Source organism: Rhinatrema bivittatum, chromosome 17, assembly GCF_901001135.1.
Source record: "Rhinatrema bivittatum chromosome 17, aRhiBiv1.1, whole genome shotgun sequence".
In the NCBI taxonomy this organism is placed as follows: Eukaryota; Metazoa; Chordata; class Amphibia; order Gymnophiona; family Rhinatrematidae; genus Rhinatrema; species Rhinatrema bivittatum.
In genome coordinates, this window is record NC_042631.1 from 47,445,231 (window position 1) to 47,460,413 (window position 15,183).

General features: G+C 46.2%; 2 protein-coding genes across 4 annotated transcripts in view; both read right to left on the bottom strand.

Annotated features, from left to right (window-relative positions):
- Positions 1-620, bottom strand: part of TALDO1 (transaldolase 1) — an 87,454-nt gene extending 86,834 nt beyond the window's left edge. Inside the window, exon 1 of one of the 2 annotated variants that reach the window (XM_029582325.1) lies at positions 409-620. In XM_029582325.1, coding sequence (XP_029438185.1) covers positions 409-505 — 97 coding nt within the window. In that variant the 5' untranslated portion in view covers positions 506-620. The remainder of the gene's footprint in view (positions 1-408) is intronic. The other variant, XM_029582324.1, reaches the window with a different exon arrangement.
- A 4,737-nt stretch (positions 621-5,357) lies between these two features.
- Positions 5,358-15,183, bottom strand: part of EFCAB2 (EF-hand calcium binding domain 2) — a 122,152-nt gene continuing 112,326 nt past the window's right edge. Inside the window, exons 7-8 of one of the 2 annotated variants that reach the window (XM_029583002.1) lie at positions 9,910-9,940; positions 5,362-5,495 (exon numbers count right to left, since the gene is read on the bottom strand). In XM_029583002.1, the coding sequence (XP_029438862.1) occupies positions 5,492-5,495; positions 9,910-9,940 (35 nt within the window). In that variant the 3' untranslated portion in view covers positions 5,362-5,491. Of the gene's footprint in view, positions 5,496-9,909; positions 9,941-15,183 lie in introns of both variants that reach the window. The other variant, XM_029583001.1, reaches the window with a different exon arrangement.

Here is a 15,183-nt window from a genome sequence, read left to right on the forward strand (position 1 = left end):
CGTTTTCACCCCGCTTCTTACTCCAGAGACGAAAGCAGATTCTAAAAGTTCCTCCTCACACCGCCATAGAAGTAAATCAGGATACTGCTCAGACATCACAGCGGCACAAGCACGGAAGAAATAACTTTTTGGAAGGGAAAGAGATAAGACCCATAAGAAATGCACGATAAAAAGAGAAATACGACCTCCATTAATGCAAAGCCAGAAGAGGCGAGATAGGGCGCGAGCTACGAGTCAGAGGCAGGAGGAGGAGAGGCAGCGCGCGCCCAAGCAGCAACCCAGCTCCTAACACTCCCCTTGTCCGGGGCAACCAGAGACAGACCCCCTGGGCCCGGCGGCGGGGACGTGGGAGCTCTTCCCGCCCGGCTTGCTCTAAGGCCGCCGCCGCCGCTGCACTTCCGCTCTCACCGTTGAAGTCTCCCGTGTCCGCCACAACCACTGTGTACTGCTTCAACTGCTCCAGGGCCGACTCCATCTTGGGTCGCTTCTCGGGGGACACTGACATGGCGCTAGGAGGGCACGCGGGAACCTTTATATAGCGCACAGTAGGTCGCGAGGGCAAACCCCAGGCTCGACGCGAGACCCTGGGCGCGGGCGGGGAGCAGAGAGTGCGCGCTAGGGGGCGGGGCAGGAAGGAGGAAACGAGGCGGTACCTGAAGTTCCAGTAGTCAAAGGGATGGAAGCGAGAGGAAGGAAGCGAGGAGGAACTTAATCGTTTGGCTATGCTTTTCTAGGCGTTGTAGCTGCTGTTCTGCCCCACTCCCCCAGACGACAGGGAGTAGTAGATCTAAGGCACAGGCGCAACGTTTTCTGCATTAGGGCTTTGAAAATTCTGAAAGTACATTGGCACATATTTCCATCTTTTATATGACATAAAAAAACGTTTTACAAATTTGTTTGGAGAATTTATTTTGCTTGTTATTGCATGAAGAAAAAGTATCTCTAATAATACAGGGAGGAGATCGCGGTGGGTCAAGGAGAAAAATAGATTAAGAGGCCCAGAAATGGGGAGAGGAGAAGGCAAGGGTAAGAGCAGGCCAAGGTTTTGAGAAAAGGAGAGTAAAGAGGGGGACAGGGATGGGAGGGAAGATAAAAGGAGAACAGGGAATTTGGAATGGGGGAAAGAGGAAGGAGAATCGGTGATTAGGCATTGGAAAGGATTCCAGGATCTCCAAGTAGGGATATAAGAAGTGCTATGCTAGATCAAACCAAACAGATAACAGTGGCCAATTCCTAAAAGTAGCTTCAACTTTTTTGCTGCTCACTCCCTGTATCAAGTGGTGGGTCTCCCTGCCTCACCAGGTTAATAACTATTTTTGGACTGTTCTTCCATAAACTTGTGTAAACCCTTTTTAAACCCAGCTAGTTAGTTACCTTGAAAAAAATCCTCTAGCAACAAATTCCACAGCTTGATTGTGCATTATGTGAAAAATACTTTCTACAATTGGTTTTAAACTTGGTCCCTGTTAGTTTAATTTATTAAATTTATTTATTTATTTAATTAATTAATTTAATTTATTAAGTTAGTTTATTAGGGAGGAGGAATAGCCTAGTGGTTAGAGCACTGGACTATGAACCAGGAGACCAAGGTTCAAGTCCTCCTGTCACTCCTTGTGACCTTGGGCAAGTCACTTTACCCTATGTTGCCTCAGGTACAAAAACTTAGGTGGCAACATTTTGAAGCAGCTGTGGCAGCTGCCTCACCGTGCATACATACCCAGTCAGAAAGAAGTCACCAGTCACCTCCAATAATGGTGTGCCCATGGGGATTGCAGGCCCCACAAGCAAAAAGACAAACTATGCGCTGCTGGCGCAGTTATCTGATGTGCCAAGGGCAGGAAGAAAAATCGAGTTGGCAGCACAGAACTGTGACGTGCATGTGGGTAGAAAGACAAAATGAGCCAGCGGCACAAAAGTATATAGAAATGATGGCAGAAAAGGAACAAGTAGTCCATCCAGTCTGCCCAGCAAGCTTATGGTAGCACCAACACGCCATACAGGTCTCCCCCATAAAGGTATCATCAGGGGGTAGCAGCTGCCGTGCCATACAAGTTACCCCCATACTTAGTTTCCCAAACATTAAAGTCAGGGCCCTTAGTTGCTGTCTGATTCCAACTCCCTGTTATCTCTTGCCATTGAAACAGAGAGCAATGTTGGAGTTACATCACAAGTATCAGGCTTATTGGTTAAGGGTAGTAACAGCCATATCAGCAAGTTACCCCCATGCTTGTTTTCCTAGATCATAAAATTTATGTCCTTGTTGGTTGCTGTCCGAAACTAATTCCTTTTTTCCTTTCTCCTCTGCCATTAAAGCAGACAGCATTATTGAGTTGCATCAACAGTATGAAGGCTCTCATGATGGGAGAGCACCAACCAGGTGTGGCAGGAAGGGATCCTGTAGCAAGGACCTGCTCTCTAGGTGATGCATTATCCTTTCGCACTCAGGAGGGAAGGGTTAGGTCGGCCGTCATAGTTGGTGATTCAATTATTAGGAATGTAGATAGCTGGGTGGCTGGTGGGCGTGAGGATCGCCTGGTAACATGCCTACCTGGTGCGAAGGTGGCGGACCTCACGCGTCACCTAGATAGGATTTTAGACAGTGCTGGGGAGGAGCCGGCTGTCGTGGTACATGTGGGCACCAACGACATAGGAAAATGTGGGAGGGAGGTTCTGGAAGCCAAATTTAGGCTCTTAGGTAGAAAGATTAAATCCAGAACCTCCAGGGTAGCATTCTCTGAAATGCTCCCTGTTCCACGCGCAGGTCACCAGAGGCAGGCAGAGCTCCGGAGTCTCAATGCGTGGATGAGACAATGGTGCAAGGAAGAGGGATTCAGTTTTGTTAGGAACTGGGGAACCTTTTGGGGAAGGGGGAGTCTCTTCCGAAGGGATGGGCTCCACCTTAACCAGGGTGGAACCAGACTGCTGGCGCTAATCTTTAAAAAGGAGATAGAGCAGCTTTTAAACTAGAACAAAGGGGAAAGCCGACAGTCGCTCAGCAGCGCATGGTTCGGAGAGAGGTATCTTTAAAGGATACTAATGATGCATTAGAATTAGGGCATCCCGACAGTGAGGTTCCAATAATTAGAAAAGTAGTCCAAGTGCCTGTAACTAAAAACTCACCTGAGCTAAAAAATTCTAACATCCCTAGCAATTAAAAAGCAGAATGAAAATACAAACAAAAAACAAACTTTGAAATGTTTGTATGCTAATGCCAGAAGTCTAAGAAGTAAGATGGGAGAATTAGAATGTATAGCAGTAAATGATGACATAGACTTAATTGGCATCTCAGAGACATTACACCTCGCCCCTTTTCTCACCCCTTCAGTTGCGCCTTTTAATGCGCTTTGGCTTTTCCTTTTAGTGTATAATAGTTTGCTTGAGATGGATGGTGCTGCCATACTTATTATCTTAGGGAAAGGTAGGAAGTGTTTCTTCTTTGCCCTGTAAGAAACATTGCACTGTCAGGGACAGAGTATTGTTAAATCTTCCTCGTTTATCACTAGACTCTTATTTCATTTCTTGTTCAATAATGATTGTCCTGTCCATGGTAGTCAGCTTGGGCTGACTCTGCTGCTTTTGAACCTCTGCACACTGCTTGGAAGGGGTCCCCCGACTGGTACTGCCACCATCCCCAGATGTCAGTAATCTTGCTGCCACTGTCACTGCTGCCACATGGCTGTTGGGGAGGCGGCGATTGCTGCTACTGACACTGAAGCCCATTCTGCTGCCTCCTCTGTGCAGGCCCCGTGGGCTTCCACTTTCTCCATGCTGATCTCGTACATTATGAGATCCGCATAGAGAAAGTGCTATTCTTGCACATTCCCAAAGATTACATGTGCCAATCACTAAAAAGTAATTAATTTTTTTTTACCTTTGCTGGCTGATGTTAGTTTTCTAATCGGTTGGTCACAGGCTTTTTTTTTTCCACCTTCCTTTTCTTATTTTTTTGCCAATTCCTTTTATATTGTCCTTTTTTCTTCCGTATTTCTTTTCTCTCCATCTTCTTCCCTCAAACACAGTCAGGTTCTCATTCTCACATGCATTTCTCTCTCTCACACACACACAGGCTCTCACTGTCACATGCTCTCTCTCATACAATCATTCATACACACAGTCTCTCACTGGCACATGCTGTCTGACTCTCACACACACAGGCTCTCTCTCACTCCCACATGTTGTCTTGCTCAAGCATAGGCTCTCACCATCACACGCTGTCTCTCTCACACACACAGAGGCTCTCACATGCTGCCTCTGCAAACATTCAGATCCTCTCACACACAATCTCTCAACTCATCTCATACATGCACGCACACACCCTCTACAGACCCTCAACCTCTCTCTCACCTCTGGGCCTCCTCTTCGCGGGTCGCCGCAGGATGGGCTCTGCAGCGGCCCTGAACTTCTCGGGCCTCTTCCTCTTCTTGGGCCACTGCGATTTTGGATTCGCAGCAGCCCGCGGCGGCTCCTCTTCTGCACGCGCTGATGCTTCTTCTCCTTCCTGCCCACGCGACTCCGGCAACGTTTACTTCTGGGGCCGCACAGGCAGGAAGGAGAAAGAGCATCAGCGCGTTTGAACGGGATCTTTTTCTTCGGGCAAGGAGGCTCAGCGGCCGCATGAGCCTCCTTGCGCCCGGGGGCATTGGCTCCCCTCGGGATACCACTGCTCGCGTCTGCCCCTAATACTTTGGAAACTTTATTTAAAAAAAAAAAAAAATGACGTCACAGGATTGACCGGCCCACCGGGGGAAGCCCAATCCCCCGATAGGTCAATCCGCCCCTGTTTACGAGGGATGGCTTACTTTCGGGGGAGGTCTTATATTTAAGAATTCGGCAAAATCTCTACTAGGTCTTATTTTTGGGGGATGTCTTATTTTCGGGGAAACACGGTAATAAGTGACATTCAGATACAGCTTGTTCTGTGGTCAGATAACTATGTTCTTTTTTTTTTAACTGTTGATTTTCTGTGGGCACAAAGCAAGAAATGTTAGCTCCTAGTTTTAGGGTTACAAGAGGTCCCATACATCTATAATAAGAACATAAGAAATTGCCATACTGGATCAGACCAAGGGTACATCAAGCCCAGCATCCTGTTTCCAACAGTGGTCAATCCAGACTACAAGTATCTGGTAAGTACCCAAAAACTAAGTATGTCCCACGCTACTGATGCTTGTAATAGCAGTGGCTATTTTCTAAGTCAACTTGGTGGTGGAAATGGTCTTATGAGTTACTTTTCCGATGATACACAGCAAACTGAACACCTGAAATCATGCTGATATTTGTAGTCCTCTTCAGCAGACCAATTAATGGCGACTCAATTCACAATAAACAAAATAACTTTTCACACAAATTGTAGATGATGTGCTTTATTCTGTACTGTCATTAGTGTTCCTCTACAACCATCATGGAGATATAGTCCCGATAATGGACAACTTGCTGCTCTGGATCCACAGCAGCAGATATCATCTCCTCCATCTCCTCCTGTGTGAATGGCTCACCTATAAGACAGACAGGGTTGCTGAGCTTAGTTCATCATATATGCTTGCTGTAGCCTTCTAACACATTATTTCTCTGATAGTAGCTAGAGAAGACTGAATTTAGAAAAGAAAGAATCACACAGGGCTCTGCCTCATACATTTTCATAGCATATCAAAGAGAAGAAAGAATTACATGGCACTTTGCCTCATATTGTCAGAGCATATCAAAGAGTAGAATCACACAGTGCTCTGCCCATATATCATCACAGCATATCAAAGAAAACAAAGAATCACACAGTGCTCTTCCCCACATTTCATCATAGTATATCAAAGAGAAGAAAGAATCACATGGCGATCTGCCCTATCTTTGATCATATTATACTGAACAGAAAGGCAAGTTTACCTCTAATTTAAGAAATAAAACATCCCAAACTAATAGGTTCATTTTCCAACTTGTGTTATGGTGTTTTCACATGCGTTAAGGCATGAGATGTGGGAGAGGATTGAGAAAAGGGCCTGAGATGTGGGGAGGAAGGGGTGGGGAGAGAGAGAGAGAAAACCTCTGCAAGGACCTATTTATACTACTATACTACTATAGGAGGCCCACCTAGTAACTTGAGGTGAGGTTTAGGTAGTAGTGTAGGTTAGGGGCCACTTTGACATGCAGAGTGAGATGTACGAACAGAACAGTGCACTCTTGTGAAGATTTGATGTCTTTCGGAGTGAGGAAACGCACACAATGAGATTTGTACAATGTTCTCTCAACCTAGCTTGATGTTACCCAGGTAGAGAGTCCATCAAGCTAGGTTGAGAGAACATTGTACAAATCTCATTGGGGTAATTTTGTAACTTCTCATATTGGTACTAAATCTGCAGGTAAGTTTTACTTGTGGATTTTGCACCAGTTTTCAAAGTGAAAATATGCACTTATTTTTCCTTTGAAAATTATCCCAGGTATTTGAGATCTACCAATCGGAGTACTCGAAGTGCCCTCCATTTGGGACGCCCATCTTGAGAAAACTCGGGACTGTTCATTTTCCATAGCCTGCTCCATTATGTGGATACTCTCCCAGACCAACTCTGTATGACAACTTGCCCTAATCGATTTAGGAAATTGTTAAAACTTACTTAATCACCTTAGTATTTGACTTCAGCAGAGGATTATGAGATTTGTGTGGTTATCTTTATTCTGGTCTCTTTCAAAGAATCTCTGTTACTGTATGAATGCCTTTGGGGCGGATTTTAAATGCCCTGCACGCGTAAATCTGGCTGGATTTACGCGCACAGGGCCCTCCTGCGCCGGCGCGCCTATTTTGCATAGGCCGCCGGCACGCGCAGAGCCCCGGGACACGCGTAAGTCCCGGGGCTTTCTAAAAGGGGCGTGTCAGGGGCACGTCTAAAATGACGCGGCGTTTCGGGGGCGGGCCCGGGGACTTGGCGCCGGCCCGGGGGCGTGGTTGAGGCCTCCGGACCAGCCCCCAGGTCGGGTAATGGCGCGCCAGCAGCCCGCTGGCGCGCGCAGATTTACATCTGCTTTTAGCAGGCGTAAATCGTGGAAGAAAGGTAAGGGGGGGGGTTTAGATAGGGCCGGGGGGGTGGGTTAGGTAGGGGAAGGGAGGAGAAGGTGGGGGGAGGGCGAAGGAAAGTTCCCCCCTTGTGCGTGCCGACCCCGGATTTTATAAAATCCAGCGTACTTTTGTTTGCGCCTGGTGCGCGAACAAAAGTACGCGATCGCGCAATTTTTAAAAATCTACCCCTCTGTTTTTAGTATTTATTAGGTATGTATTTATTGTGAATATATGATATGTGTAGGTTACAAATTTAAATAAAACTGAAATTAATTCATCCCTGTTTATTGATGGAAAAAATGATGTGCATTGTGGCACAACACGTGTACTTTTATCTGCATACAGGGTGAGCAATTTTCCAAAAGCCCTTTTGCCTAGGGAAGTGGCTTTTAAAAATTGTTTCCATAGAGAGTAATTTCAAAGCCATGTCCATAAGTAAAACACAGAAATGGGCCTTTTTGAAAACTGCACACTCTATATGCAAGTGGCACTGTGCGCATAATTTTCAAAAGTATGCGCATATTTTCAGTTTGAAAATTTACCTACATAAAACAGCATGTGTAAAATTGTAAGGGTAATTTTCCTTAGGCTGGGATATTTGTTTCAAACTCTTCCTATCGAGATTCCCGCCAAAGCGATCCAATCCTGGCAGAGGAAACTTTTCCAGTTTATTTGGAAAAGAAGAACCCCTCGAATGAAATGTTCCTAAAGATAGAGGAGGTCTCGGGGTGCCATGTTTACAATGGTATTATGTTGCTTCCCAATTATGTCCTATAATTGAATGGCATACTAAAAGTTTCAGTAAAAGATGGGTTCAACTGGAAAAGGACTTTATGTCTGGGATCGCTCCAGCTTCTCAGGTATGGTTACCGAATACAGCCAGACAGATAGTGTCAAGTAGTATTCCTACTGTAGTGCTTACTCTGAAAATCTGGGATCGCTGGAAACTCAAGTTAGGGGGTGACAGGAAATATTATCTGAGTACGCCAATCTTTTATGCAAATGTACCATGTTACCTCAAAAATATTAAAAAAAAAAAAAAAGAAATGTAGATTATATAGGTGGCTGGTGGGCATGAGGATCGCTTAGTAACTTGATTGCCTGGTGAGTAGGTAGCAGACCTCACGTACCACCTAAGTCTAGAGTGGCCAGTCTAGAGTGGCCAGGTGGGAAAAACATGGGTGCTTTAGATTAGGGCACTTTTGGAATCAGGGTAAGGTATATGAATTCCCAGCTCTCATGCTGAAACATCATCTATCACCTTCTGACTTTTTCATGTACTCTCAGATACAGACCTACACTTCACAGAAATTAGTTCAGGAGGACTTGGGTAGAGGCAGAACCCTATTCGAGGGATTTTGCGACCACTCAGACAAAATAAAAAAGGTTATCTCTCGGATTTATACTTTATTAAATGGGGAGAAACAGGCCACTCCATCACACCTTAGGGAGTGGACCAAGGACCTCTGAATAACTTTGACCTCCACCCAATTGACGAAATGTTACCTCTCTATCAGATGAGGCTCGGTATCTGCCTCCTTGATAGAACATGGGTATAAGATGCTCTACAGGTGGTATATTACGCCAGTTAAACTACACCGATTTTATAGTAGCGCTTCAGCTCACTGTTGGAGAGCCTGTGGAGATCTCGGGACTTATCTTCACATGTGGTGGGGGTGCCCTAAATTAACTGCTTATTGGGAAGAGGTGGTACAATTGATTTCAGAGGTGGTAGGGACACGAATTCACCGAGAGCCAGCATTTTTTCTTCTCAGTATTTCATCAGCCCCAGTAAAACACCCACACACTTATATGCCAAATAATATTGGCGGCAAGGATGGAAATAGCATACCAATGGAAGCGAGCTGAACCTCCACACATCAGACAAGTACAACAGAGATTAAATAAGCTCCAAAAATGTGCTGCACAATGGCAACCTTGGGAAACCTGGCAAACCCATCATTAAGGTACCGCACAGGCTATGGATTCGGTAGGGGAGGGGAGGGTAGGAGAGGGGGCTTACATCAATAAAAAACTATACAAACGAATTGTGGTAATAGAATTCAGAAGCTTTTATTGTACAATATGGAAATTTACATGAATGTACGGATGTTCACAATGTTGTATTTCTTTGTTCGGCATATTATTGTTATCTAATTCTTATGCAGTTCATTACTGTTATGCAAATGTACCAGGGGCGTGAGGATCGCTTAGTAACTTGATTGCCTGGTGAGAAGGCAGCAGACCTCACGTACCACCTAGTTAAGATTTTAGAGAGGGCTGGGGAGGAGCCAACTGTACATGTGAGTACCAATGACATGGGAAGGTACAGGAAGGAGGTTCTGGAGGCTAAATTTAGGCTCTTAGGTAGGAAACTGAAATCCAGAACCTCCAGGTAGCATTCTAGCATTCTAAAAAATGCTCCCTGTTTCATGAGAAGGACCCCAGAAGTAGACTGAGCTCCAGGGTTTCAATATGTGCATGAGACGATGGTGCAGGGAAGAGGATTTTAGATTTATTAGGAACTGGGGAACATTCTGAGGAAGGGGAAGCCTATTCCTATGGGTTGGGCTTCATCTTAACTAAAGTGGCACAAGGCTACTGGCACTAACATTTAAAAAGGAGACAGAGCAGCTTTTAAACTAGATGAACGGGGAAACTTGACAGTCACTCCGAAGCACATGGTTCGGAATAATGCGACTTTAAAGTATAAGAACAAAACAGGGAATTAGGGCATCCAGATAGAGAGGTTGCAATAAATGCTAAAATGGACAAGGTACCCTTAAGTAAAGAGCAGACAGAGCAAAAAGATCCCAAATTACCCATGGCAACTGATAAGCAGATTAATACAACAAAAAAAAACATACTTTGAAATGTCTGCAGGTAAATGATAGAAATCTGAAAAATAAGATTGGAGAATTAGAATATATAACATCTCAGAGACTTGGTGCAAGGAGGATAACCAATTGGATACTGTGATACCAGGATACAAATTATATCACAATGATAGGATGGCTCAAATTGGGGGATGCTATATATTAAAGAGGACATTGAGTCAAACAGGATAAAAGTTCTGGGATTAGAAGCATGGGATCTATTGAACTTAGGGATCCTGCCAGATACTTGTAACCTGGATTGGTCACTGGTGGAAACAGGATGCTGGACTTCATGGACCTTTGGTCTGACACAGCATAGAAAAACTTATGTTCTTATGTTCTAGGATTTGTACTATACTGGCCAAAGCCATCCAGTTATCCTGAAACAACTTGGTCCTTTATCAGCCAATTGTCCAGGTATGAATGAACCATATCATCTTCTCTGCATAAGAATGCTGTAACAACCACCATCACTTTTAAAATAGTCCTTGGCACAGTGGCAAGCCCGAAAATGAGGGCTCTGAACTGGAAATGCTTTCCCAGGATGCAAAATTGCAGAAATCTTTAGTGATGTTCTATGATGGAAATGTGGAAGTAAGCTTCTGAGAGATCCAGAGTTGAGAAGAACTCCCTTTGCCTCACTGCTATGATGACAGATCAAAGAGTCTCCATATGGAAGGGGGAAACCCAAACAATACTGTTGACCCTTTGAGATTGAGGTGGGACAAAATATACCATTCTTTTCCGGAAACACAAACTAAATGGAGCATTGGACTTAGCCTTGAGTTTCAAACAGAACCAGAACCATGGCATCCAGACACTGGAGCCTCTTTAAAGTAGAATTTACCACTAGCCCTTTGGAGTTTAAAACACATGGGGATACCATAAAGGCGCTGGAGAAGGGAATACAAATTCTAATGAATATTTGTTCTTCACAATGTTCAGGACCCACTGGTTCAGTGTGATGTGGGTCCACTCCCAGTAATACTGCTAGAGGTAACTGCCTACAGGGACCACTCGGAGGGGACTTACTGACTCTCATTGGACCAAACAGACAGCTCCATATGTCCAAGTATTATCATACTTAGATTTCCTAACTCCATGAATGGTGTGGGTCCTTCCATGATACCTGCCTGCTTGGGTAGAATACTGCTTCCCCGGCTTGTATTTTGTGGTATCACTGAAGGGACTGCGACTTATAATGGTCCAAAATGCTGAATGGATTTTGTTCTATGATGTTTTTGGAACTTAGAAGTTCCCAGATTCAAATCTAACTTCTTGCAGATCTTCTCTGAACAATAATACCCCTCTTAAAGGGAAGCTTACTGAGAATGGCCTAAGATGCTGTATCAGCCGCCCAGTTATTGTTGCGACCGTCGCTGCCCAACGTCTCCACTATGCCCACCTTACCTCATCGGCGACTCCCTCTTGCTCAAGTGGAAGGTTGGCTGCCGCGGCGTCATTCTGCCGACTCCCTCCGGCGTCCCCAGAGCGGCTCGACGCTGCAATCCGCCATGATTCACAAGAGCTTAAGGGCACGCGCTCAGCACGGCTCCGACTGATGTACCAGCAGTGGCGCGAACCTCAGGGGCGTCCCCCTGAGATGACGTCATCCGTACCGGATATATAAGGTCTCAGAATTCACTAACTAATCGAGTTAGCAAGGACCAGTTTCGCACTCTCCAAGCTGCTCTGCCTCCTCGGACTTACCAGGGGTACCCGCTCCTTGGGGGCCTCGCTCTCTCTTTGTTTTTCAGGTCACAGTCAGGAACCGGTACTCGCTCCTCGAGGGCCCATGTTCCTGGACTGGTTGCTGGTTGCCTGGAAGTCATTGCTGCCTACTACACCAGTGAGTTACCATCTCTCTCTCTCAGAGCTTTCCATGGAACCAGGTACCCGCTCCTCGAGGGCTTAACTCATTCCAACACCTGGACTACTTCTAGAGACTATTGTGTGAGTGTTACCATCAAGGTTCTGTTCCAGAACTCGGCATACCCTGCCTACTCACTATATTCAGTTTCTCTACAGCTCAGTTATCCAGGATCGCTATTCCAGTACCTGAGGGACTACAGCCCTGCCGGGCACTTCCAGCTCACTACTGCCACCTCTGGTGGTTTAATATACTGTTTAATAAAAGAACTAGTGTGTGTCTCTCTCCATACTCTGAGCCTGACCGGTGGTCCCTCTCGGGATCTTCCCCTGGGGGCGTGGTCATCTGCCACCGGCCCAAGGATCCACCCACAACTACCTCAAACACCAACAAATTGATAACTCCATGGATCCGGCACAACTTAATGCCTTGCAGGCCATACCGGGCCTGGCCCAGTGCACTGTGGAGCAGCAAGATGCCTTGGAGAAACTTACTTCAACGTTTAATCAGCTACACATACAGAAGAGGTTCAAGGCATAGCTTCCAACCAAGAAGGTCAGTTACAGGAGGTAACTTTAAAAACTGCTGTACCACTGGCGGCTCCTATCCGCTTTTCCGGTGAAATCCAGAAGGCCCAGGGCTTCTTAAACCAGTGCTGCATGCACTTTGCCTTACAGCCATCTTTATTTCCTACGGCTCTTTCCAAGACCACCTACATCCTTTCATACCTGGATGGTAGGGCCTTGTCTTGGGCATCTACCTTGTGGGAGCACAAGGACCCCATTTTGCAGCTCATAGAAGGATTTATGGACTTGTTTAAATCCGTTTTTAATGACCCTGTTTGAACTGCCATAGCTGGTTCTGCTTTGGTGGAATTGAAGCAAGGCAGCAGATCATTGGCTGAATTTGCCATCGAGTTCAAAACTCTTGCGGCAGAACTTCTCTGGGACCCCAAATGTCTCAAGACACTCTTTTGCAGAGGCCTGGATACCCGTTTAAAATACGAGCTGGCAGCTCGTGAAACACCTGACTCGCTGGACGAATTAGTAGCCATGGCCACTCCGATTGATCACCGGCTCTGGGACAAGGTGAAGGAACTCCGGCCTAAGGTGTTACCTGTGTTGAAACAGGCTAGTTCTATATCCACACCTCGGATGGTTCCAGTAATTCTTGCTGCTGATAAAGAGGAACCAATGCAACTTGGTCATGGACATTTAACTTCCAAAGAAAGAAGACTTTGGAAGAAGCGCGGCCTTTACATGTACTGTGGTCAGCCCGGCCATAATGTCTCTACATGCCCCATTCATCCGGAAAATGGACAAGCCTAAGTCCTGCAGGAGCACTGTTCTTAGGCCATACCGCGCCCAGTCCTCCTCTTTCTCTTCCAATCTCTTGGACTCACGGAGCGGTCATTGTTCAGACTCCTGCCCCGATGGACTCAGGGGCAGAAGGCAACTTCATTCTCAGACGTCTAGTGGAAGACGTAAGGAGTCCCTCCATCAAGCTGGAAGATCCACTCTGTGTCATCTTTTGAAGTGGTCTATGGACGTTCCCCAACACTGCCACTTCCACTGAAGCCAGTGACGTCCCAGCAGCTCCATCCACTGTTGCTGACATACTTATCAGCGAATTTTCTTCCAAACCTCAAGATCCACTTGTCATCAATGCAGAAGACATCTTAGATTCAAGTTGAAGAGGTTCTGGATGTTCATAGAGAGGTATGCTTTTGAATACCTTCTGAAGTGGAAGGTTTCGGCCCCAAAGAAGATCTTGGGAGCCTCAGACCAATATCCTGGACACGGAGATGCTTCATTAGTTCCACTTTGCGCATCCTTCAAGATCCAAGCCTGGTACCCGAAGAGGAAATCGCCCTTTTAAGGGGGGTACTGTTGCGACCATCGCTGCCCGATGTCTTCACTATGCCCACCTTACCTCCTCGGCGACTCCCTCTTGCTCAAGTGGAAGGTTGGCTGCCGCGGCGTCATTCTGCCGACTCCCTCCGGCATCCCCGGAGCGGCTCGACGCTGCAATCCGCCATGATTCACAAGAGCCTAAGGGCGCAGGCGCGCACGCGGTGTGGCCCCGACTGATGTACCAGCAGTGGTGCGAACCTCAGGGGCGTCCCCCTGAGATGACGTCATCCATACCGGATATATAAGGTCTCAGAATTCGCTAACTAATCGAGTTAGCAAGGACCAGTTTCACACTCTCCAAGCTGCTCTGCCTCCTCGGACTTACCAGGGGTACCCGCTCCTCGGGGGCCTTCGTTCTCTCTTTGTCATTTTTTTTTTTTTTCACCAATTGCTGAGTCAGAGCATACTGGCAAGTGCCAGTGATAACATCACTTAAAAGGTTTGGTCCTTGGTCTGCTGCCACAAACCCACACATCTGGACTAGTCTAGCTGGATGATAAGGAAACTGGGATTTTGAAAAGATATTCTTATCAGCAGGAATTACTTTCACAGGCTCAAATTCTTTGGGGTTGTAAAAACAATGAGGTCCATATTCAGCACTTTTTGTCCAGCTAAGTTCAGATTTAGAAGGACGAATAGCACTATTTGACTATCTGGCAACGTTCAGCGGTCAGCACTTATCCAGCTAACTTTTTATCTGGCTAAAACGTTAGCTGAATAAGTCAGGGGTTGGGGTGGGGTAGGGGTGATCTGGGACAGAGCCATCAATCTGGATAATTTAGGCCTAGATTTACTATGCCACTATATGGCTATTACACGCATTAAACAGCGCTGAAAGCAATACAGTCATATCGTGTTGATATTGTGTGATATTTTGGTCTGAAACCCGCCCCTATTACAACGAACTGCTTTGCATGAGATTTGCATGCATGAATTTTGCAAAGCAGCACTTGCATAGCTAAACCAATGCAAATAAAATAACGCAGTTGACTTAAAATAACTTGGCTGATTTTCTTCTAATGGAGGTGTAGTTAAAATTGTGCGGGGGGCTTCGGAATGCTAATGTGCTTCCTGATGCCCCATGATGTTTCTCTAAAGGGCCACGTGACCCAAAATTAAAGCTGCCAGAAAGTGACAAAATCCCACCCACCCTCTCCTCCCACTGCCTATTGAGGCATCGCTGAGACAGAAAGAAAAAAAAAAAAGAATTTTAAATTGTGCAGTGATGGCCAGATTTCTCCCTTTTGTACCAAACCCCAGGGACCCCCAACAATGGTTCATGAATCCAGGCGAGGCCTCAGATGCCTCCCGATCCCAGGGTTCAGGGCCCGAGATCATCGGTATCCATAGTGCCCAACAGCCATAGGCCAGTGATGAGACAGCACAATGTCCCTCAGTGCCCTATCGGGACACCGCCAAGGAGCCTCGAGGGCACCAGACTACTGATTTGAGTAAATGGCGACCCCAGTGCTCGATCCATTC